Below are 26,454 nucleotides of genomic sequence, written 5' to 3'. Positions count from 1 at the left end.
AGATGCTGGGCTGCTTCTTGCTTTCCTTGGGCTGCCACACTCGCCTCCCATTCTGCTCAAGCAGCCAAAACACAAAGCAGTGGAGAAGAGCTGTTCCTGAGTTCCTGCAGGAGTGCCATCCAAAGCAAGGCAGAACTGCTGATACCTGCACTTGTGCAAGCTCTTCAGGAGAGAAGACCTGGGGCAGCCTGGATTTTGTCAGCATTGTTTCTATTTTTCAGGCACTCATGGGGGAAACATAACAAGAGCACATGGCTGATACCCAAAGGCTGAGGTTTAGTCCAACCTTTTGTTTCTGAGCTTTTACATACATTGTGGACAAGTTACTTTGTGTCTCTGTGGTTGGGACCCATATTGCACACCAAAATGAAATGTTTTGGGCTCCTTTGTTTACAAGTTTAAAATTCCATTACAAAGAGTACTGGATGAGCATAATGTAACATCCTAACTGAACCACTTCAGAAGAAAAAAAGTAGATCCCAGCAGAGTATGAAAGAGCACAGACACTTGTCACACTAGACTGCTGAGGTGATTTTAAGAGTGAAAGTAGATATACACGTAATTTGATGCACATCATTTTTCCAAACTGAGCTTGTACATGTGATACATTTATTGCCTTTTGAAACATGCACGTACACAACCATCTCACTCCAATAGTCTAACCTTGAAGTAAAAAAGAAAAATCTTAACAGTAATATCCTTTCCATTACCCTAATGCATTTTAAAATTTTAAATCAGCAGTTCTGACTCGAGAGCTCTGTAGATGCATTTATCATTCAGCTATGCAACCACGCTATAAACTGTCAACTCTTCATCACTGTCCACTTTGACAAATTACTCTTGCAACAGCATTTCCAAGTTATCCCTAGCAGCCAACACACCTCATAAATCCACATCATTGTAGTGTTATTAGAATTTCATTTCATGCTTGCATTCGCAAACATTTAAGCTTTCAACCTCTGCTGCTGGACATTAATCATGAAATTAATCATAGGATTAAGAATGCCAAATTTAAATTCAAGGTTACTAACATACTCACCCAATATTAGTTTAACATTCTGTCATAAGAAAACACTCTACAAAAAAAAAAAAAAAAAAGGACAAGACCTTTTCCCGAAGTTAGGAAATATGCACACAGGCTAATTGCACTTCTTTTCCTTCATGAAATGAAAATTGACCAAATTCAATATTGCTGCTCAAAGAAAAATTTCAAATCCCAAGACCCTAGAAAAAACAACCATTCAGCCTCTGAAAGTCTGCTCACAGTTGGCCATGAAAGATCAATTATGAAAGAGCTAACAGCACCAACTGACTTTCAAAACTGATGATCAGAGAAGATTGTCATGTAAAAAACTGTGATTTAATAGAAATGTAAAATAATAAATGTCATTGAGAACATTAGGTTCTCACATTCAGTTGAGATACATCATCATTTTTAAGATATATCTGCATTAAAACCATGAAGCACCTGCTGGTTGACAGAATACTAATGACCAGGCATAACTCTGCTGATGCTAAAACAAAATCTTCCAGTAGAAACCTTAGATCAACTTCAGATGATTATGAAACCATATCTCTAGCTTCTGTGATAAATAACAAGATAAATAATATAGTCCTCCTGTACCTTTTCCTTCCCCAGCTTCACAGCCCATAAATAAATCAACACTCAGTGCTAGAAATGGAATGAGTCAAAACTGTGATTCAACCCAGCCTTTGTTATGTCTTCAGATAAATGTTTTGGATATGCATTTAACTACTGCTGCTTCAAGCAACACCCCCAGAAGTTCAATTACAGTCAACTGAGTAAATCAACAGAAACTGCTTTGATTACAACCACGTTATTTCTTATAACAGACTTACTGTTTTAATCTCAGACACATAATTCAAAATCCCAGCCTAACCCTCCCCATCCCACAGAAGCTACAAAATTAATATTAGTTGCAATCCTGCAGCCGCATTGGCTCTTGCACTTCTTTGCAAGCAGTGAGCCACTGGATATCCATACCACTTCTAAGATCAGTTGCCCTAAGTTATCAAAATTTTACTTGTAAGAAAGAAGAGGCCAAGTGATCAAATACACCTGCCTATTTCTGGCACACACACTTCAAGCCAGTAATAGAGCTCATGATAATTGATTGACAAAATTAATTCTTGGGAAACAAGTGTTACCCAGGAAATAAGAAAAAAACCACACCAGGACAAGCACCCTACTCAGTTGTGTACAAAACGGCTTAGGTTGTGCCAGGTACCAAAGGCTTCAGCCAATATAGCTGCAACTTCACTCAAAAATGTGACATTCAGGTTTTTTTATTTTCTGTTAACAGATTTCACAATTCACAAACAGTCTCAGAGCAGGAAGTGGCCATACTGCTTAGGACCATGTACCGTCTAGTTCCACTTTCTGAATTTTCCATTCCAAATGCTTCCCTCAGCAGCTGCATTAAAAGCAACAGAAAGAGTGTTTAAAGGCAAAGATCTCTGACTGAACTTCCCACCCAGGTTTAACAGGATACCCAGCATGGACTCCCTGCAGAGCTGCTGCTTACATCACTGCAGTTACAAACATGAGAATTCTCAGGCTAGAAACCCCTACAGAGTTTATGAATAATGGCAACACACTTAATAACTCCGTTACAGTAACTTTTTCCTCTTTACACAATTTTTCTGAAGAAAATGATGATTTCTTTCAAGAAAAGTACAGTTACCAAATCTATGATGGTAATATGATATTCCCCTTCTGCAGATTGAAAGATTACTGACCTCACTGAGGTAAATAAAAAAGGAGCACGTGGACCCATCTACACCGTAACTTGCATAACAGGGATCTGATCGCCACATATCTTTCATCCACTGTAACAGAAGAAAAGACACAAAAGTCTGTTAGGTTAAAGCACAACAAAATAGCTGTGTTTCACACCCAACCCAGGAATAATGGAGGAAGTGGGAAAGTGACTACAAACATCCCAAATAATAAACCAGAAATTTTATTAATAATACACACTGCATCCCTGCGTTCAGTAATGCTGGGGAAGCAACAACATAGCAGATGTGAACACAGCTTATACAAACCAGCAGCCAGGCAAGCAGAGACAAATATGAAAAGGAAAATAAAACTGGGATCCAGACATATAGCTGTGGCTGGAGTTGAATGCGTTGTGTGTTCCCCACCATGATATGCTCCCTCTAGAATTTCAAAGATATTTCAGTTACCAAGACTGAAATCTGCCAAGAATCTGCCATGTCTGCAGAAGCAAATAATTAATTTCAGTTCATATTTTAATATTCAAATAATTTATTACATAGTCACTATGCAGCCAGTTTGCCAAAACAGATCAAAACACAGACCAGAGATTCAAAACGTAGAGACTTTTAATTTCACAACTACTTGAGCATTTAAGCAATCAGAAATTTTACTGTTGTCCCCCACTAATCACATAGAATCACAAAATGGTTTGGGTTGGAAGAGAGCTTAAAGATCACCTCATTCCAAGACCCCTGCCATGGGCAGGGACAGCTTCCACTAGACCAGGCTGCTCAGAGCCCCATCCAACCCGGCCTTGAACTTTCAGGGATGGGGCATTCACAAGGATAAATCAGTATCCCTTACATTTGAAACATATCTTGGGGAAAAAAAGCCCTTAAAAACCTCCATCTCTGCAAGTTTGGTGGAGTTTCTTCGGGTTTTGTTGCCTTTTTTTTCCCTTTCCAACTAAAGTCTGATACCTTGTAATATTTAGCCTTTCCAACTGCATTATTAGTAAAATACAGGATTTTTGTAGAATCCACTGTGAATCCCAAAGTTCTGGTTGCACACTCAGGCACTGCCTGCTCGTGAGCAGAAGAGGCAGAATGCTTCCAAGAGAAAAGGGGAAGAGAGGAACCACACAGAGCTGTGGGCAAAGAGAGGAAAGAAGTGCAAAGAAACATCATGATGAAAAAGGGGCTGGAGTGAAGTACCCACATAATCACAGGCCTGGGGCAGGGGAGCACCAAATTACTCATCACAGGGAAGAAAACAGGGCTTTTTCAAAAGGAGAAGTTTCTGAATAACAAGATAGCATTCAAATAATAAGGCATTTCAGTAAATAATATAGCATTTTAATATCACAAATTTTTCCCTGTCTTGTCAAAATTTGTCTTAAGAGGATGCCACTTTATTTCTCAGCAGCAGTAGTATTAAAGGCTTGAGGTGAGCAATGCTGCAGTGACACACAGTCAGTCCCAAATAGCCTATTTTTGACTTAGTTGTCCCTGTTTTATACCACTGAGTAGTGGCCTCTTGAAACATAAGTTCCATTTTTAATAGAATGCACATAAGATTAAAACCAGTTCACTTACCTTTATTTTCCCTTCACAGTGAGGAAAACCATCCATAGGAGGCAATTCACACTGTTCCTGGGCTCCATTTATGAGATCTAAAGAGAAACACAGACCATAACTGAGCTGCATTTTGCAGTTATGACAGAGAGCCTGATGAATCCTTCCTTTTATTTTCATGAATCTACAGTCCAGACTGACTGAAGGGTCCTACTGGGTAATATTTGTTATTACATTAAAACTGAGTGTGCTCCATTTTGACCATAGAAGAAAATGGTTGCATAGATTTCAACACTGACTTGAAGTAAAAGTGCCGAATTACAAAAACCAATCTATGAAGACTTAAAAATTAAGCTAATCCATACTGAAAATAACAAGAAGAAAATACTTTCCTAATCAGTGTGCTTAAAACTACTAAATTGCAACAATTTGTTTTCATTTGTCAAACATTTATAGGATGTTTATTGCTCTTAAACATAAAACTAGTTTTTCAGGATCTGTTATCACTTTATCAAATACCCACAATTTGAAACATGGCACTAGATATATATGACCCAATTAATAAATGTTGCAATATGATCTAATTTAACAACTGAGTAGCACTACATCACATCTCACAAGAAGTATTTCGTATGGTCTCCCAAGATCTTTTTTCCTTCTTTTTTTGCCCGTTTTAATATTCTTTCATTCTAGATTATTGCAACGCATTAAAGAGTGTAATACAGAGTAAGATTTCTAGCCCATGAGCCAAGCAAAAAGCAGCAGTTTTAAAGGACATTACCCCTTCAGCTTCAAGGGACTTTCTTCTTAGAAGAACCCTCTAATGCAGGCCTTTAAGGCAAGAAAAATTATTACCATGGAGGAGATATTCTTGCCAAAGGCAGTGGGGGATAAGGTTTTCAATTTAGGTAGCTCATCCCACAGTTATCTAAATTATACCTGCATCATTTCTGGCTTTTCCTATCGGCAAGAATCGAGATCATTAAAGTCAGCCAGCCATCAACCCAGGAACACTTTATGCTGTGGCAGTAACAGTGCACAATTTCACCCAGAATATGCTAATTAGGGAGCCCAGAAGAAAAAACATAAAAAAGGCTGCAGTATTAGAATAGTGACAAAAATCTGTAGGTAAAAGTTAGAATGTTGCATTATATTATTATACGCAAACGTCACGACCTGATCTATCTACTTTCCAATTTTTTTGCAAATAGCTTCTTTTAAAGATAAAACTTGTGATGTGAGCCAAGCATTGCAAAGTGAACTTGATGGGGGAAAGAAGAATCATGCCAGGAAGTCACCACTTCTTTGTCAGTCTCTGCAGTGGGAGTGATTTGACAAACTGAGCTGTACTGCCAATGACAATAGCACTGAAGCAAAGCAGTTTGTACAATGACTTTGTAATTTCAAATCAATAAGCACTTTCAGAATATTCTGCCTATCTTCCTAACCTTGTGGGATTCTTGCAGACCAGACCACCGACACCTAAGGCTCTGATTTCTGCTCTGAATAAGAGCATACAGAGCATGAATACCGATAGCAGCAATTTAAAAGTATATTCTCAATTCAGTCAGTACAGCTACACAATAATAGGACATTTTGCTTTACTGCAGTTCAGGAATCAGACCTACCACTTGAATCACACCAAAATCAGTACCTGAGATCAAACAGTAATAAAAAGGCATTGTTACTATTACAGTAATTTTCAATAATCAATATAATTCCATTAGAAAGCTTTATGGTCTAAATGGGTTTGTGGGCTTTTCTTTTTTTTTTTTTTTCCCCTAACTCCTAAGTCTGAATGCAAAATAACAGCTTTACATAAGGCACATAAAATTCAAGATCTTCCTAGAACAAAAAAGACCTCTGAAGTCTCTGGTACAATATCAGAGATGCAGCTCAGCCATAGGGAAAGTTCAACTTTCAGCATCATACTGCATTTAGGGTGAAAATGCTGAATGTCTGGGTATAGCTTGCCAACAAGAATGAGCCATGATTTCTGTAATTTAAAATTAAAAAATGCCATCTATCTCAAGTTAATTATGCTATCATATGATGGCTTTCCTCTTCAGAGGGTTAGTCAAGCAAATCCTCTCTTCTTCTTAAGTCCTATTAAGTACAGGGTAATACATAAGCACAAGCTCTAATTCTTATTTTACAGCACACAGTGCCAAGTCTATCACTTATACCATATTTCATTTTAATGGGGATCTCATGGCCTGTTAAAGAAAGAAAGGGTGGAGGAAACACCCAAAATATGGACAACAGCCTGATTTTTGGTGGGCACACAACTGCAGTCTACATGTTTGCTTTTGTCATGTGTAAACATATTTTCTGCATCCCAGTGTGTTTTTGTAGATGGGCAGAGTCTTTGCTACTGCTCATTTCTTGCAAGGTCTTACAGGAACTCTGTATTTGCAAGATCTATTTGCAAGAATAAAAACCCTCTTCCAACAGTCACACATTGCACCCACCTCACACTTCCACAGCTCCCATCAGCCGTGGCAGTACCACACGCAGATACTTCCCAAGCAGAAACCCTCCCAGCCCTCCCTGTTCCTGTCCATTCCAAGAAGTAAAAAGTAAAAGACAGACATTTTTCTCAGCAGAAGCTACAGACTTTCTCAGGCATCTGGTCTCCCCTGTGGCCAGTTGCACTAAGGCTTTTCCAGAGCAATCCCAGTCTTGATCTTCCACTGGAATGGGTTACACACAAACAGAGCATGGATCTCTCCAGGATAACCTGCTCGTATAGGGAACACGGAACACTAGTGCCCACCTTTATCACCTCTGTCCATGCTGAAACACTAGTGTGTCTGGTAGTATTACTTAGAGTATCTGACATCTTTCCCCCTTCTTGCTGGCAACACTAAACACTCCTAGGATTCCCCTTCCTCAAAATGCTCATGTTTTTTCTCCACCATAGTCCACAGACACAGGAAATGCTTTACACAATCACCAGCTCCCCACTTCCGTCTTCCCGTTCAGCTTTACCATGGATCTATATCCCAAGCACCTACATCAGCTTTCACTTGCTTTATTCTCAGCTATTAATCAGGTAATAGCACAGTGAAAGCAATTCTACAAAGCTTAAATGTAAACTGTCCCAATAAACAATTTACATACAACTATTACCCAGAGCAGAAAAAAATGCAGCAATATGTACATACAAGAGGAAATGAATGTCAAAGAATAGGAGACAGAACACAGAAATGCAACTCTGTTCCATCTGAGTATTCCCTAGAGAAGCAGTCTTTCCTCTGTGCCCATGAACAGGAAGCCAGCTGATGCAGTCAGACTGGAAACACATCTACATCAAAGACTGCTGCCCAAAGGAACAACTGCCTGCAGAAATGGGCAAGTCAGTGCTGGTTTCCACACATAAGCCTGAGAATTCACTGCAGAACTCTGAATTCACCTGTGAATAATCCTGACAGTTCCAGTCAACTACTACTTGCCCTGGTTGTATCTTTTCTTCTTGGCCACAGCCAGTGCCAAGTTCTAGGCTGAGAATCATCCCCCCCCCCAAATTTTTTTTCCTCAGTGATCAGACCCTGTACAAAGAATTACATTTCTGCTCCTCTTGCTGCTTATTTTAACTCAGCATGGAGGGTGTGCTGGAGCCTGCTGGTAACACCTCATAGCTGGCTCCTCTTGAACAGGAATCCAGAGCTGAACAAATCTTGTGTTTCCCACGAGCAGCTGAGACCAAGCTCAACCAGATACCAGCAATTTACACTTCTGAGTGTGATCATAAAGACACGGGAGATAAAGAAGTGGAACCCTGGGGATGCCAATCTACACATGAGGATCTTCCAAAACGTGAAAAGCATTAACATACAAGTCAAGACTTAGGAGTTTTTCATCATTTGGAGATAAAACCCCAAACCCTAATATCTTATGAGGATTCTTCTTAAAAAGTCTGGATAGATGTCTTAATGCTGTTAGCAAGTTCACACTGGATAATTCTTTCCTGAAGGGGAAAACTTCATTAAGCCAGACATTAAAGTTACTTTTGTTGGAAAATAGTATTTGAGAAACCACAGGAATTTTTATCCTCATTTAGGATTTATGTAATTTAAAATGCAAGTTCTGAAATCTCCTTTCCCAGCCAAAACTTTAACTTAAAGCCAAAAAGTTAGAAATACAACTGTCAAGTTAGTACAAAGCAACAGTAGTTAATAAACACACGTTTTTCTCGTAAACTTTGTGAGCCATTATATTAATTTCTCTTCTACACACACCTAAGTATTTTTGAATTCATGCATAGCTTATCTCCTCTTGACTGCTGTTATGAAAAGATGTAATTATTAAACACTTATCTCTTATGATGTTACATTAAAAGTCAATGCACTGACAAACTAAAAACATGAACATAGCTTATTATAAATCTAAGAGCATGCAGTTGGTACTGATCATCCTGGAAAAAAAAAAAAGAGAAATATTGATAAAACACCAACCAACTGCAAATTTTAAAAATCCTCTTTAAATACCGTGTGAGGTCCTGGGATATATAAAATATAACTAACAAATTCCATCCTCATGTTTAGAAGGAAGCCATATGTTCCCTTCACAAATGATCTACAGCTTTGCATCAGACATCGTTAGAGCACAGCAGGTGAACCTGAACTTGTGAACAGCCCTCAGTTGTTTCAGTGCAAAGTCTGGCACGTTGTAAGATTTGAGCTAAGCCACCAACCTTGCACTGGAAAAGAAGCTTCCCTCTTGTTGCTTGCTAAGAGCAACTGCACCTGCTAAAGCTCCAGGCCTTCAGCACTGCTCTGTCTAAACACCAGTTCACAGACACAGGTCTTCATTGCCTCCTGCATTTAAACTCCATGTTCACAGGTTTTATTTGTCATAGTGAAGGTTTACAACACCCACGTGAGAATTATGTGGTTAAAAGCACAGTCTGTGGTAGGGATTGATTTTTGTTTGCTTCAAAGTTACTCTTTAATAAAACAGTAAAAATGAACAGTAGTGAGTGCTACATGCATATTTTCTCCCTTTCCTATATTGCACATCCTTCAAATAATGTTCTTTGGAATAGGCTAAAAAATTCTGCTTCAAGTTTTCTCCATTAGACAGTTAGGAAGTCTAGAAATATTCCACTAAGACAGTACACTGAATAAGGGTTATAATTAGTGACTCAGCAGTGACTGCTGTTTGATAGGTGCTCTGTTTGTCATAAGAGTTTTAAAATAGTGATATTGGTTAAAGCAAATGAAAAGGCTGCAATACAGCTGAAATTGCAAGCTGACACCAGCAGCCTACCTTCTCTGCTAAGGACCAGCCTGGTGTTCTTCTGAGAACAGAAATGTATTAAGAATTTAACATGACACTAAAAATGATGTACTTTGGAACCTTGAGGCTTAAACTCTGATTTTCAGACTAGTGCACATTAAAGTATTTTTTGATGATATATAGGACAGATAATAGCTCAAGTCAAAAGTATTCCCATCAGCAGATCTCATAAAATACAGAACCTCTCTAGTATTATAAGGTCAGAGTAATCACACCCAATGAAATCTATGCACCAATTTTATCTCTGTTCTCCTTCTGGTTTTGATCATTAAATATAAGTACTATTCTAACTTTAATTCATGAAACTGTTCTCTTGTTTATATTTCAGTCCTGAAATCTGGTATCTATGGTTAGACACAGACTGTAGTTAAGGCTGGTTTAGTTTGTATAAGGTCTCCTTTCCCTTCTCCCCCTAATTAACACATTCTCAATTCAATTCACATTTTTCATCTCCAGCTGGTAAGATTTCTTTAAAGAGAGAATTTGCAGTGTGAGCTGAAAGCACTAACAACATATTCAATCAAACGAGCTAAAGGTTTCAAGATTTTAAATGCAGAGCACAAAATGCTTTCTACTAACATTTTAGAAACTTCTGTAGCAAACTGTTGGTATGATTTAAAGAAAATGAACTTTTCTACCTCTAGTCCATCCTCACACAAGCTGTGCTGCTGTGTTCCATTAGCACTACTGAAATCAATGCAGTGTTAGGAGAATTCAAGTAGTAGTCAAGTGGTTAATCAAAATGCAGCCCAGGGGACCACTAAGAGCCCCCTTCAGCATTACTAACACAGCTTTGCACTGCAGTGGAAAATATTCACCTGTGGTCTTCTGCACACACAACACTGTGCTGCGACAGCCAGGTTTGAGGGCGTACAAATCTCCCCAGCTCCACACTGCTGCCTTTGTGGGAGGGGGAAAATCTTAACACATACACATATACAGTGTGGAAAAAGAATATAATGAATAAGGCTCAATAAACATGAGTCACAGCAAAACATCACCTCGAGGAAGCTGCAGTCTTGACTATCAGAGCCAGGGCAGTCCCACACCCTCTTACAACTGGTAGACACTGGTGCTCTGTGGGGACAGCTGGTTTGCTTTCTGAGGCACAACACACCATATTGACTGAAGAAAAGCCTACTCTAGTCCTCTTAAGACAGGAGGGCAGCTTTGGAATTTAAAACAATATGCAGCATCTTAGCTTTTTGAATCTGTGCAAGTACAGGACTGTGGTGGAACTGTGGTTGCAGACTGCTAAAACTGATGAGGCTGTGTAACAACATTCATCAAAATTCATGGAAACAAATCCACTGATCCTGAGGTTACCTGAGTCTTTCCATCCCACCTAAAAGGCCTCAGTGTAGCAGCCCCAAGTCTTCAGGAATAAGGACATGGAAATACCAGGACAAAGGTCCTTCTCACCATAGTAACATTAAAAAAAAAAAAGCCTTCTTGTAGCATTGCCAAAGCTGACTTTTCAGCCTGCCTTGCTACATATTCACGAAGGATGCCAGATATCTGACAGGCATCCAAGCCGTCATGTCTTAAATGACAAGTATACACTGAAGTCTGCATCTTAATGAGCGAGTTTAAAGATGTTAAAACTAAAGTTGTTAAAAGGGAACTGAACAGCCAACACAGCAGAACAAGTTAATGCACAAGGCAGAAAAGCTATAGAAACTTTGAGCAGATACACCAGAAATGTCCTCCCTCCCTATGCAGTGTTGTATGCAGCACCTGAGCCTGGGCTGTTCTTAGGCTTAGCAAGAGCCCTCCAAGCACCAGCTGTGCACAAAGGGAAGGCTGAGGAGGATTTAACATAAACCTTCACTTGCTCATTTTTGTGGGATCAAAGATACACAATTAAAATCATTCAAAGCAGCACTTTTCAAGGCAAAAGAACATTTTGTAAACAACCAGTCTGGCAGAGTTTTCAGTACAATTTTACTGTCTGGGGCATTAGATGGTCAAGCTTATAAAAAATTTAGCTTTTCACTGAACAAGCACAGAAAGAGCGATGACAACCTCTAAAGAAACCCATCCCACAACACAACACACTAACCCCACCCCCACTGCTTACAAAAAAAAAATCACATGAAGAAAACAGAGATCAGATTCTCTGATCATGTTTGTGCAAGCAGAGTACCCTATCTGATGAACTATGATAGTGCAATTCTGTCCCAGAAAAGTCAAAGATTTATTTTATCATTGTCTTAGAAAAGCACAACTGTTAAATACCAAGTTGCCTAAACCAAACTGATCCTGTGCCTGTCACATGGAACCAATGATGCAGCTACAACAGTAGAGCCCTGTAGACAAGCTCTCCTTGAAAGTGCCATGGTTTTGTATTTCCCCATTTCCGTTTAATCATCTCTACAACAGCAACTTTAAATTTACTTAGGGTGTCATTTGCGGCAGTGCCTCACAGCTTCCTGTTCTAAAGGCTGATGAAAACTCTTATCTCCTAGACAACCAAAGTTTAGATTAATACTTTCCGGTGTGTATGGGAATATATTACTTCCCACAAATTCAAAAAGGATGGCTATCAAATATCTCAGAAGCTTTTCAGATAACTTAGATTAATAGAGAGAGAGAAAAGGAAAGACAGCTTTATTGCTTTCAAAACCAATCAGCCAAAGCTTTACAAGTATCTTTATTAACAATTCACTCATAAACAAAATGGAGGTTCTGAAAAAGCAGTTGAAAATTGTCAGGATCGAAACTACCAGATTGTTTGATGGTTTTATGGAAGGAAGAAGAAAAAGCAAAATCTGCTTATGATTTTACACATGGATCTAAAAAGGGGGAAAAAAAATGTAACACCTAAGCTCCCACTCAAGCTCCCCACGTGTTCACAGCTTTGCTTTTTAACATATTCTCTACAGCCTCACCCTGTAGCACAAGTCCCATCCTCAACTCCTCTACGATTAAAGATATTTATGCTACTAAGAGCTCATGCCCTATTATCCTGTCATACAGCCAAAAAGAGAAAGCAAGCTGTTTTGCCCTTTGCCCTTAATGAAAGATTCCATGAAACTAACTTCAGAGGAAGAACTAGGTGTAGTACCACCCTAAACACACTAAAGCTGAACACAGTAAGGGTATGAATACACAGGACAGTCTACATATACATAATTAGATTGAGAGTCACCAAATCAGACACTGATTTGGGTTGGCAGGCACCTTAGAGACCATCTTGTTCCAATCCCCTGCCATGGGCAGGGACACCTTCCACTAGATGAGGTTGCTCCAAGCCCCATCCAGCCTGGTTTTGAATGCTTCTAGGGATGAGGAGTCCACAATCTCTATGGACAACTTGTGCCAATGCCTGACCATTCAAAGAGTTTGTTGTTAATATCTAATCTAAACCTGCCCTCCTTCAGCTTAAGGCCATTCGCTTTTGTCCTATCACTCCACGCCCTTGTGAAAAATCCCTCTTGTACCCCCTTTAGGTGCTGGAAAGGGCTCTAATGTCTCCCCAGAGCCTTCCCTTCTCCAGGCTGAACAGCCCCAGTCTCTCAGCCTGTCTTCATTAGGAGAGGTGTTCCAGCCCTGTGATCAAAAGTCAGGATTGAATCACAAGAAAGTTTGAGTTCACCTACTTCAGAGACAGTTAAGTTACAGTCTGCTAAATCTTCAATAATTTCAACTACTGTTATCACTTTCTTATCATGAAGGAGCATAATCCAGATGGATTTTCTTCATATCCCTTTATCTGCCAAAACTCCACACCACCACAGAGTGGTATTTCCATGGCAGATTTCACCACTGCTGCCTCAGTTCTACACCACACTTGATAGCCAGATGCGGAACAACTTAAAAAGAAAAAAAACTTTCTTTCATAACTCAAAACAAAGATAGGTATTTTTTTCCAAACTGCTAAACAACTTGATTATTTCCCATGCCAGTGCTTCCTTTTTCTTCTGCTGTCAGGCTCTTTCAGAGAAGTTCCTGCTCATTCCTTCAGGAAGTAGATTACAATGGATTATAAACTCCAAGTTTCAACATGTCCTGGCTCAACTCTGAACTTCCCCAGATTTTGTGGCCCACCTTGCCTTCAGTCAAGACTACATTCTGTTTTGTTGAACACTGTTTAAAAAAAAAGAAAAATAATCTTTGATATTTGTTAACTCTATACTTGCAGAGGGGCCTCAGAAGGAGAAATGCTGATTAATCATCATAATTTCTGTTCTTCCTGGTTTGCACATGAGTACTAATTTTTTTTCCCATGAAAGTGTTATCAATACTTAAAGTACACAATGAAGAAAAGCTTACAGTATATTCAGATTAGCCAGTCTAGCCTGCCATCATAGTCAGTTTTAAATTGTAAGAAAAATACTATGTTTTGCTCTTGAATTTGTCATTAGCAGCAGTGAGGATAAACACAGCATAACCACCTTCCTGTCATTCTGTCTTATTTTATCATTCCTATCTACTCCAGTAGTATATAACCTTTACACAAGGTCAGTGAGGACAAAATGCAAATCTCAGGATGATTTGTGACTCCACTCTTTACTACCAAGGTTTACAAGCAGTGTCAATAGATTCCAGGGTGAACATGAAGCCTCACTTATTTCAGAAAGGCTTTCCATAGGTAAAGGGGCATGGCTGTACAAATTACAGGACTGTAGGTCTCAGTGCACTGTAAAATCCCAATCCAGAAACAATAAATGCATGATGTAGCTCTACTGGAAGCAAGACTCTTGTAGGACAGTCTGCTAATGACATTGCACTGTTTCACTGACAAATGAGGCTATAAAATGCTTAATTTACTGCAGAGTTTTAAGCAGCAACTCTTGAGGCAAAAAAAAAAGTAAACTCAAGAAGCCTTCAAAAAAGATTACCAAAATTATTAAACATGATGTTAATCAGATGCTCCACAAACACTACAGTTGTCCAGACAGAAAGACCAAAATTATTGACAATAATTAACATGAATTTGTCTAAAGTCAGCATTAAAATATTACAACTGCTAGAGAGAGGAAAGGTAATCCTAACATGCTTGCTTTGTGATCACAGTGTAACAGCTGAATGTTATAAAGAAAAGTATTATCTGTATTTGTATACGTACGTGTTTCAACTTCAGTAAAATGACAAATTGTTGGGTAACAAAATGCCTTTACCACAATTTTCAGATTACCTCAATTGCTCTAACACAATATACAAGGGATGTTGTTGAAATATTATAGACAAAACCAACACTGGTATTGTAATCACAATGTCCTCACCTAGCTTATTTTCTGAACAATTCCTTCCTAACAGAGAAGATATTTATATTATGATTATGCTGGAATCATATGGCTTCCAGAGTGTGCTGTCAGGAAACTGCCACAAAGGAAGAAGTAGAAACAAGTTTTTCATTTCCATTTGGCTGCCTCTGATCTGAGCAATTGCCACTGATTGCTTCAAATGGATGAAGAGCAGGCACTTAACACAGGGATTAGCTTCAAGCTCTACTCTAACCCTTGGTACTATCCAGCCTGGAGGTACCTGAGCAGTGACATTATCTAGTCATCAGAAAAATACATTAATCAAACCTTAAGAAACTCTTACCTAAGGGTTTTTCCTGTTGCTGCTGTTAAATGTTCAGACATTTTAAATTCGGTGTACCAAGAGTCAAAGGTAAAAAACCTGCAGCTCTAATAAGAGGAATTGTGTTTGCCACAGAGCAAGCCTCAGGCAGCACTAAGTACTGCAAACACTGCAAATGGAAAACTCTGACCAGTCTCCTTCAATGTTGCTCCTGAATACCAAAACTGTGAATCTATCCCACTCCAAGAATAATAAACAACATTCAAATCACCCTAAGAACTGATGAAAGACATTTCCTATTCAGGTAAGAACAATGAACCTTTGCCTATAAACTTTAAAGCAACAACATGAGTATGCCTGTTCCAATTATCTGCAAGTCTAAGGAAATAACAGCACCAAGTGTCTTTTGTCCAGCTACGAAAGGAAACATACAGGGATGTTTTTCATTTTATATACGGCCCAGACACTCTTAACAGCACTGTACTTGCTCACTTTCCATCTCAGTAGAAGTTTTTCCAACCAAGATCTTGTGCTGGATGCTTTGTGGCAGGAACGTGGTTTACCCTGTCAGCACCCTGCAGGTGCTGCACCTCTTCAGGTATTTGTTCCTGATCTGCCTTCAGTTTAACCAAGACAAGACAGACGGGGGGAGGGAAAGGTCTGTCTGACCAAGAGATAACATGACTTTAGCACCCTGGTACAGACCAATGCAGTTAGGACTGAGCAGCTGAGAGCAACTCTGCTGCCATACTGTCATCAGTCAATCACTTGCAAATCTGCTTTCCTACACTTGTTCCAGTGGCATTTTCCTACCAAAGGTAGCATTTGCTTCTCTATTTTGACCAATTTAAGCAAGTAACACCTTCTCAACAGAAGTATTTGTTTTTGCAGGAAACCCAAGGACAGACAAGACATAGGAGCACAGTTATCAACTTATTTGCCAAGTTGCCTTAGCTTTTCTGGTCTGTTCTCTTTTTGGGTCTGTAAAGATCATCAGACTTAGACTCAGACCTTCCTATGAGTCAGGACTGCCAGTATCTGTGTCGACTTGGTGGCAGAACAAAACAGTCCATTCATTGAAGACAAAATTAGTGACTTCAAATGTCATCTCAAAACATGTTTTTATTTTAACTGAAGTTACCAGGTAGGTGATCTCTCTGTGTCAAATCCTAAGAGCCATTAAACACTGTAGGGGAAGACATTTTTAAATCATGATGAACAAATATAATAAATGTTTTCTTTCCATTAATAACCAATAATGTGCATATGGTAGAATGGCAGAGTAGATTGATACCAGCCAAAATAGTTAGGCTTAGAAAGAAAAGATCTCCTCAGTTTCATCATTATGAAGTGCAACCATTTAAAGCATGAAGCATCTACTATAAATGGGTAGACTATTCCCTTTAGCAGAGAATCTGATTTTTCTAATGTGGTCAAGTTAGCACAGAAGAAAGATCTTCCTCTGAACTTGGACTTCAGATTGTCATTGATAAAGCTGACTTTGAATTTTGTTTTCTAAGACATTCCAAATATCTAACACTGAAAAATCATGTTATGGTCAAGAGAGAAAAGGTTCCAATTAAACAGCCCATAAATAATTTCAGTAATTGCTGTACACACCTGCTACATTAAGCTTTTCAGCTGCTCCTAAGCTGGGAGCAGAAGTGGTAGTATTGTTGGTCGAGTTTGCTCCTGTTCCATTAAGTACAAGATTTTCCACCTTGGACTCCAGCTTCCCAATGCGCTGCAAGATATTATCCAACAGGACAGCAAGTGTCTTCTTCAAATCTGCAAATGAAAAGTTAAACTGCTTAATAATGCAATACACACTTGTCAGACAGAATCAGAAAATAGATACAAGAATGAGACTGGAGATAAATATATCTAGAGAGAGAGAGAGAAAGAGAGAGGGAGACTTTCTCAGTGCAAATCTTTGCTATTACCAGCTCTATACACTCATGTTCCCTACTTTGTTCAGCCTGAGATACAAGTTTCCCTGGCCATGGAACTTGTCAGCCTGTCTATTTAACAAAGTACACTGCAACTCATATAGATATTCAAGGTGAAATGTGAGTCTTTATGGGAACAGAAAAATGCTTGGTTTGCAATGGCTCAAGTAATAAGAAGCTGCTTAAATAATAGTGAGTCTAAACCTAAATCCGTATTCAAGCACCATCAGAGGAACAGTCTGTTGATACTCAGTCACGAAGGGAACAAAAATCCCCTTCCCAGAAAGGACATCTTTGAGCCAGCACAAAAACCTTCTCCTGCATCTCCTCCACATAACCAGCTTCTGAACTGGCAAATTAAAACAAAACAAAACAAAAGTTAAGCTCAACCTTTCTGTTGTAATCACAAACCACCAAAATCATGTTTCCTTTCTTCAGTCTGTTGGTGATTGTCTCTGTTTGGTCTGACACAGCACTTCCTTGGCATGGAAAGCAATGAACAGTAACAGGAATTTGCATATCAAATGACAAAACGGAAAGAGTTCTCTGATATTTTTTTCCTTGGCTTTTATTTTGTTCAGATTCCTTGAAGGAACACAAGACAGTTTGGCAAGTTAAAAGAACTGTGGGCAAGAGGAGTAAACTAGACCACTATCAGATTAAACTCTATAATTATAATGGCAACAAGCCAAAAAAGACACTATTGTCCTTTGTTCATTTATCCTTGTAAAGACTAAAGAATTTGGTATGAGAAATTTACATTATTTTTCCATTTAATTACATAAAATAATTGCATGTGTACTGGTATAATATATTTTCTGTTTTACACAACTTTAGAATCATCTGTAACAGAAAACTTCTCCATACATCCGTTGTATTTTTGCCACGTTCATTCTGTGCTTTTTTTATTTTTCCCACGACTATCTCAATTCTTGTGCAAATGAGAGACTAAATAAGGAAATGCTATTACTTTTGAAAACTCATAATTCTTTTCTCCAAATGAGAGTTATATTTATTCCTTGATGCCATAAAGAAAGCCTTTCTCATTGTTACTGTGTTTTCCTTTGTCCCGAAAAGATCAGAAGATGGAATCTGAAGCACTAGTCCACACATTCGGACTATTTTAAACGGGGTCCAGAAGTCATTTAATGCCATAGTGCAGAAGAAAAGGGAAGAATGGACTTAACATGAACAAAACCACAGTACAGAAGGAGGAAAAAAATCTAGGAAAAAAAGTAGTAAAAATAATTTAGGAAACAGTGAGGAAGAAACATAACTTACATAAAGGCATACACAGATCAGAAAGACAGAAAAGGTAAAAATTTATTATTTTTTAGTTCTGATACCAAAACACTGATATGAGAGACAGCTTGTCAGAACAAAAAGGCAAGTGGAGGCTAGTTTGAGAAGGGGAGGGCAGAAGCACAGATTCATAGAATTTTTGTAAAAGAACTCTTTACTGCTATAAAGAAAAATCCAATATTCACTGTGTATATCTGAACTATACCTTTTGAAAGGAAAATGTTTGATCCACCTACCTGACAGGTAGAAAGAAAAAGTGAGAAAGTAAACAAGCTGTGCAACCACAATAAGGAATGACTGAAAACCTTTCAGGTGGGTAAAAGCAGCCAAATCAAGTAAACATTAAATTTATTCCTGAACATGGAAATCATGACTTTGCTCACTTAAAGCAATCAGAGGATAACATTAAGAAAAATAAAAAGGCTAAATAAGCAAGAGCAATAATTTTCACAGAATACTGAAGAAACCTCTACCAATTATTATTAACATCCATCATTAATGTGCTTATTTCTGAAAAGCTAACCTGATTATTTGCTGGCAACAAGTCATTTGGTATGCCAAACAGGACAAATTAACTTATTAAGTAATTACCTTACCCAGTTTCATAAAGTATTATTTAATATGGCGTTATTCACTCATCAGAGTGCTTTTCCCTGAAATATTTCAAATAACTGCATTACCATTATTTTGCGTCTTTCCAAACTACTTTGTTAAAAACACCTGACCAAATTTAAAGTCTTTAATCTTAAAAATCTTCTCAGCCATGGACTTGAAATTTCTACACAAAACTTATCTTTCCCTTCACAGAAGTGTTAGAAAGTTATTTCACCTGCTTCCAAATGCAGTTTAACTTCTCCTCAGGATCTTGACCAGTGTTTGGAGGCAAGTCAACTATTCCTCAGCAGGATTTGGAACAGGAAATTAATGCCACAGGCAACAAGCTGCAGGGGGAACTTAGCTTATGGATATCCTGTACCCATATTAATGCAGTTACCTTCAATATCTGCAGCCAGATTGTTTGGGGTTTGTTGTCTATTTTCTTCAATTCACCTACCATCAAACACCCTTGGCACAGTAACAGGACACTGGTGATGGCTATACAGCAGATAAAGTTTTGTTTTGAGCCTAGTCACACAATCCTCTAGGGATCTCTACTTGCTTGGACAGCCTCAACTCAAGTATTGATCTAGTACCACTGTTTTGCTTGTGTTGCTTTGTAAGGCTACAATTCCATTGTAGTTCAACATGCAGCCACAAACGTGGAGGTACAGAATAAGGGCAGGTTGTTATTAAAGCAATGAAGCAATATAATTGTTAGCTATTGGGGAAAATAATCTCAGGCTTACAGGCAAGCAAAAGCACACAAACTCTAAGATTTGGTTTTTAGAGGAAAAAGGAGTGGTGACAGAAACAAGACACAGAGAGAACCTTCCAGCAGGATGTTTTCATTGCATGAGCCAAAAAGTACAGAGCATTAAGAGAAAACTGGAGAAAAAGGTGCAGCTTTTCTATCTATCTGTTGCATCCTAGTCTATATTCTTTGTCTAAGCATACAAAAACTATCTACTCAATTTCTTCAGAGCTGAATATTAAGACAACTATAAAAGAAAACAAATCTAGATGACTGATTAGTTTTCCAGACAGCCTGGAAGTGCATAGGTAAGTAGGAAAGAAAGTGAGTCTAAAAACTGCTAAACAAGTAAGGTGTATTATGTGATCTTAACAGAATGGAAGGGAACAACACGTAACCTGAAATTTGATTATTTTATTTAGTAATATTTTCTGGTAATAGGCTTCATTCTTTTCTGCTTGCTTTGTCTGACACATGCACAAAAACTTAACTCTCCTGTACAAACTGGAAGAGAGTAAGCATTAAAACCTATTGCCAAAAAAAGCACTTAAATTCACGGAGTTTTCCGCCCTGAGGCAAATAGGATATATTTAAGCTTAATTTAAGATTATACCAGATAAATAAACTTAAACATTAAGTAAATTGACTGAACAAAGAAGTTAAATGGGAAAGAAGAAGAAATAAATACAGCAGGTCTCCATTTTATAACTAAGGCAAGTTTTTCCACAGGGAATTTCTTAGATCACTGAAATGAAAACTGAAAAGCCTCCCAAGTTTCTTGCAAACACCAAAAAAGTTTTTTAAAACTGAGTTCTAACAAATAACGTAAGGCATATTAGATAGAGCTACTAGACAGATGCAATAAAAATTAGCTGACAGCTTCATTTCCAAATGATTGGAAACATAAAATTTGTCCCACTTCATACTTACAACGGAAGAGCATTTTCTCCATCTGTACAGAAAACACACAGGGTAAAGTACTGCCAATTGATCGGCATTATGAAGTAAAATGTTTGGACAATTGAGGAGAAAGCCTTAATCAGATTATCAAATAACCCAGAGAACACACTTACCATATGCTGTCACTGTCCCAACATAAGGCCCATCAACAACATTTTTATTTTCTTCAGCTAACGCTTTGATGTATCTTTTGCTGAGATCCAAAATTTGCTCACGCAGGACTGAACTGCTTTCGTGTTGTGTTTGTTGCTGAATAGTAAAATGCAGAAGCATCATTCCCCAAATAAAACCAAATGTCACCAGAAAAAAGCCAAGTTTCTGAGAGGACAGCTTCCATGGAGAGAATGCCATGATTCCAACAGCTTCACACAGTTACTACAAAGGTTCCTAAAGCATGAAGACAAACAGCAAGTTCATGGTCCAGGTATATAAATATCACAGAGCAGGACTCAGTCTTATTCCAACTCCTTTGTCAACACATATCTGTATTTCAGTTCCATCCTGTTGCAAGAGAAGAGAAAAAAGCATAGTTAGCACACCTGAAGTTTTTACTGGCCACACTAGCTCTTCCCTCTAAGTGGTACAAACCAGGAGTAGACAATATGCTTTCTTTGTAAATGCTTAATTTGCATATCTCATCATTGTACTGGAGTAGCCAGAGCAAAAAGAAGCTGAGAAAAGCACTGGAAAGACAACAAAGGAGGAGCAATACACCTGAGCAGGAGGAGAACATCTCACAGGATCTGGATCAAATTCCCTGCCTGAAGAGGTTTCTAAGGTGTATTTCAAAGTAGGGCTGCTGTTACATATTTATTTGTGTGTGTGTATGCAAAACTTTGCGATGTTGCCAGTGCAGCAATTTAAGACAATTCTCAGTGTAACTCAGTTCTCAGAAAACAAGTAATTTTAGCTGGCAGTGACACTGCTCAGGGTTCCTGGCAAGAGCTACAGCATATGGCTAGATAGGTGATCAGGAAATCAGACTCCCTCAGGGGTAAAGAGGAAAGAAGAAATCTACATTATTTAAGCCAATACACTCTCGTGGCTTCCACTGCAAGCAGTTGGGAGGCTGCAATAATGTCCTGCTCATGTGTGGCCTCTGCTGTGCATAGTTACTCCTCATCCATAAAACATCCTCCAACAAGTTTGCTCTTTGCAACTAAATTGAAAACACAAACTTCTGAATGCTGCAACACGTCTTTTGTACATAAACTAATATTCTCAGAGCTTTCCATACACAAGGGAAAAAGAATTGCAATAAAGGCCTTCAAGATACAGTAGGACCAACTTTTCAAGGTAAACTTAATTATAAAATCTGGCATAAACAATCCAAAGGCAAGAAATGGTCTGTGATGAGAGTTAGAGGACGGGTCCTTAGCTTAAAGTCCAACTAGAAGGGATGTAATTAAAAGGTAATAAGTGTAACCTATCATGTTAGAACACAGATTTGGTAAAATGTTATCCTTTTAACTTCATAATGCTCCCAGACAGGATTAGAGAACATAATGTTCCCTTCCATTCTGCACTTGCACAGATAATGCAGATGTTGCTCTGCCTTAATAGGATAACTACTCAGATGCCCAGTGCTCCCTGCTTGTTAAAATTCCCTATGGATCTTCTGCTTCCAGCTGAACCAGGAGTTTTGCAGCGGGACACAAATACTTTTGGAGCACTTATCTTCAACATGTCTTGAGTGTGCACATTTCACATCACTGATTGACTGCAGAAGTGAAGGTGCGTTACTTGAACTAAAAGCAGGCAAGGCAGACACTGTCCTGCGCACTCATGTTGCTAAAAGAACAATCTGCAGGCATCTTTTGCTTAAGGAGGAATGGGGCAGAGAAATTAACTGCAAGTACAATGAAAAACATCATAAAGCCCTCAAGCAGACTTTTTTCACACAGAAAGTATCTCAGTAAAGAAAAGGAACAGTCTCAACAGGGAAAATTAAGGACTCTGTTTAATGCTGCTCTCCATAAATTTCAGTTAATTTTCCAAGAAATGGCAGGGAGAAGTTTTACTTCTTTCTGTTTATTTAACTATAGCCTTGGAATATTTTTGGGCTGACTGAATGGTAGAATATTGTTATTTCATTAAAAACTGAAAGTTCTACTATTCTTTTGCAATATGGGGTGTGATAAAATATAGAAAATTCCATAGTTTAAAATAACATCACAACTTTAAAAAGAAATCTAAAATATTCAAGATAAACTCCCTCAGTGACAACTTTAAGTAAGCACTGACAGCATCCTCTACAGCAATAAGATCTGTAGTTAAACAGTCAGTATTTCTTCCCCAATTACCACTTGTTTGTGAAGCAGAAAACACTGAATAAGAAAGTAAACCTATCACCACCATATTTTAACAGACAAGTGTTAATGATTATTTATGACTAGTTGTTTAGGGAAAAAAAACCAACCTCTGAACATAATTAACACTAAAATCAGCAATTAAAAATGCAAGTATTCCACAGTCTTCTTTTTAAAGTTCTAGAACTGAAACAAAGATGTTATAAGAAACAGCATAATGACACTGAACTATGAGAATGATTGACTTAAACAGAGCTGTTGACTTTTCTGTTCTATTTATCAACAGAAAAATAAATCTTAATTCCACTCAAAAACAGTAAGAAGGTAGACAGCAAATATTAAGCTTTTGCCATAAGAAAGGACTAAAACTCATTGACAGAGAGAAGAATGGCCCCCACTATTTCAACAAACAGAAAACCCCAAACCCAAATGTCACCAACCAGCCCTATTTTTCCACAAGCAATTCCAGTGGCCAGCAACTTGAGTGCTCAACAACAGGTAGTTAACTAATTAACTTTACAGCAGTGCTGGTGGCCATGGAGGTTTATAACGTGCACAGCAGAATCCCTGTGCTTCCCAGCCCTTCCATGGCCAGCTGAACTGATTTGGGTATATATTTAATCCCAGATTTGACAGCTGTCAAGGACTGCAACACAACTATTCCCCAGTAAATGATTACCACGTACCTATAATGAGTCATTATTTGGTATCTAAGTGGACAGTGGACAGAAGGGGTGATGTGGAATGCATGAAGACGGCAGCACAGAAATGTCTCTGTGTATTTCTGTTTTGACAGGAAATTAATAACTGAACTGAGCAAGAGCTGAAGCAATAAACACACATTTGTCTACTATAATCATTGATGGATTTTGACTGACAAATTATCTCTCTGCCCATACCAAGACATTCCAAAACTTCAGGTGGTGGTATATTTCCCTTATTCTCCCGCACACCTAATAAATGTTCCCAAAGGAGGCAATCCTGTTAACTAGTAAGGCATCTTCCTAGTCTAGTCTCCAGACGCACATATCTAAAGAGGATATGGGAAGCTCTAAAGAATGACAGGTGCTTTTTTTGCACCCACTCCCCACCCCTTTTTTAAGCTTTGGAAAGACGTGGTCCCACTCTAAGACATCTCTTGAAATAATTCCAGCCACCCTCTGGAAACTGGATGTTACAGTGTGAGTTTGTTTGTGAAACTGTTAGGAAGAGAATTCCTCCTGACTTAGTCAGAACAGCTAGTGTACAAAAACTAAACAGAAAGTGTGAAGAACAGGATGAAAGTGAAAGGATATACAAGGCAAGAACACTTCTAATAAACAGCATCTTTGTTATGTTTTTTCTCAAATTCAACTCTAACCAGCCAAAATCCCACCACAACTGAAACAACATACTGGGGGATGGAAGGAAGGAGGTTGTTTGGGGTGTTGGGGGTTGTTTTTAAACAGTCTAGTTACATCTTCTGTGAAAAACATGCCACAATTTACAACACAACTGCCCCTACCCTGAACAAAAATGATTCACTTATTTCTTTGAAAAAGGGCTAACCTTATACCCATTTACACAGGCACAAGAATTTTAAAATACTAAAAGTACTATTATATAGCTTCATTAGAAACACATTTTCTCTATTCTGTATTTAATAAACCCCTGTTCAACAGCTGGTCAGTTCACTAGTTAGAGAGGATGACATTACCATGCTGATGTCATTGGTATAGAAAAAACCTCACACTATTAAGAATCATCTCAGATAAGTATTCCAATGTTAAAGTGATCCATCGTACATCAGGGGTGAAAAACACACATTTCACATTTCTCCGCATTGTAAGATTTAATTTTTTTTTTTAATGCTCAAATTAGAGTACAAACAGCTCATCTTCATGTGAACAGATTTTGGTGACACATATCCACATATTCCTCTTTAAGTTTTAAAAAGGAGAATTAATCATCTACAAGAGATTAATCAAAGTCTCTTTATAAGTATGTACGTAGACCCAGCTTGATATTCTCTGTCCAATCTGTACCTATATTAGAAATAGTACTTAGGGTAAGCTTGGAATACCACTATCCTCAGGATACTCAGGATTAAATCAGGATACTCAGGATTAAACTGTTCATGAGTTGAATGCACCGTTCATCAGTAGTTACACAGTTCTAAAACCTTAATTGTCTGTAGTCAAAGAAGAAGCTTTTGCACCCAAAAAACCAGCAGCTTGAGTGGAATTTAATTATTAGTTTGTTACAAACTCAAACATAAGCAACATTACACATCATGACTAGTAAAAAAATTATATACATTTTTGTACCAAGTGGCTCAGTAAAAATAGTATTACCACTGCCAGGAAAAGGTTTGCATTCCAATGCCAAACATGCAAGCCCCAAATTCTGGCCTTTTATGCTTAAGAAATTATTCCAGGAACAATTGTATGAGCTAGAGCTGTGCACCAGGTGCCTCTTGTTACAGCAAACAGCTTAGACATGAGATAAGAACCAAGGGCTGGAAAACATGGGCACAGGTCAAAAGGAGAGGTCCCAAAACTGTGAGCTACTCAGTGATGGTCAATCACTAGTCACTGATGGGGTGTAACCCTGAATTTTGGAAAAAAAAATCTGCTTTTCTTTTAATAGGAGCAAAAGCTGAAAAGGAGGCATAGGATTGCTAAGCAACAAGAAAAGGCCCATCAAGGCCTGTGGCACCAGTTCTGTGGTACCCTCTGCTCACAATTTATGGTGAGACTTTTACAGACTAATTGCTTTGACTGTGCAGTGGTAATGAGCAGGAATGAGTAAAACCCAGCCTTTAGCAACTTTAGCAGTTTTAAAACTGCTTTGTTTCATCAGCCTTCTAAACCTTCAGTCACAGCAATCTCTCATTCTCCTCTTACATATATCCATCCAGACACAAAAAATGTGTATTCAGATGCAGCCTCACGCCACCCTGCCTGACTCTCCACAGTTTGTTATTGTCTCATAACCAGCTCCAAGAGGTGCTCTTAAACCCCTCACATCAGGATCCTAATGAAAATACTGACCTATTTTCCAGATTGTTTCCTGAAGAGGGCAAGCTGCCCTTCTGTTTGCAGCTGTTTGATTCTGTAGGACAAGTTGTTACAGACCAGCCAAGGACAAACATCAAGACGTGACCCTCCTCTATTCTTACCAAGGGCGTGTTAACCTAAAAGCTGATGATAATTCAAGTGTGAAGCCAGTGGGCTGCCAGCACACTGGAGCTACAGCCAGCAAACACAGGGTGAGTGAAAACACCTGCCATATCCCTGACCTCCTCTGCTAAGGGATGCCAGGAGTCATGCCTCATGCAGAAGCTGATGCAATACGTCCTAAAATGGATAGGCAATACTCTAAAACCTCTTTTCCAGGAATAATGAGTCCAAACTGGGAGTGCTACGTTTTAAGAGTTTAAGCCAGACAAACT

At 38.5% G+C, this 26,454-nt stretch overlaps 1 protein-coding gene across 1 annotated transcript in view; it reads right to left on the bottom strand.

The window, feature by feature from the left end:
• MGAT5 (alpha-1,6-mannosylglycoprotein 6-beta-N-acetylglucosaminyltransferase) overlaps positions 1-26,454 on the bottom strand; it is a 117,055-nt gene that overhangs the window by 51,692 nt on the left and 38,909 nt on the right. Inside the window, exons 2-5 of the mRNA XM_082284669.1 lie at positions 20,826-21,213; positions 16,771-16,938; positions 4,339-4,415; positions 2,761-2,850 (exon numbers count right to left, since the gene is read on the bottom strand). Coding sequence (XP_082140795.1) covers positions 2,761-2,850; positions 4,339-4,415; positions 16,771-16,938; positions 20,826-21,063 — 573 coding nt within the window. The 5' untranslated portion in view covers positions 21,064-21,213. The remainder of the gene's footprint in view (positions 1-2,760; positions 2,851-4,338; positions 4,416-16,770; positions 16,939-20,825; positions 21,214-26,454) is intronic.

This window comes from Coloeus monedula, assembly GCF_965178545.1.
Source record: "Coloeus monedula genome assembly, chromosome: 7".
Taxonomy (NCBI): domain Eukaryota; kingdom Metazoa; phylum Chordata; class Aves; order Passeriformes; family Corvidae; genus Coloeus; species Coloeus monedula.
The sequence above is the reverse complement of the archived record's forward strand: the minus strand, read 5'-3'. Positions and strand labels throughout refer to the sequence as shown.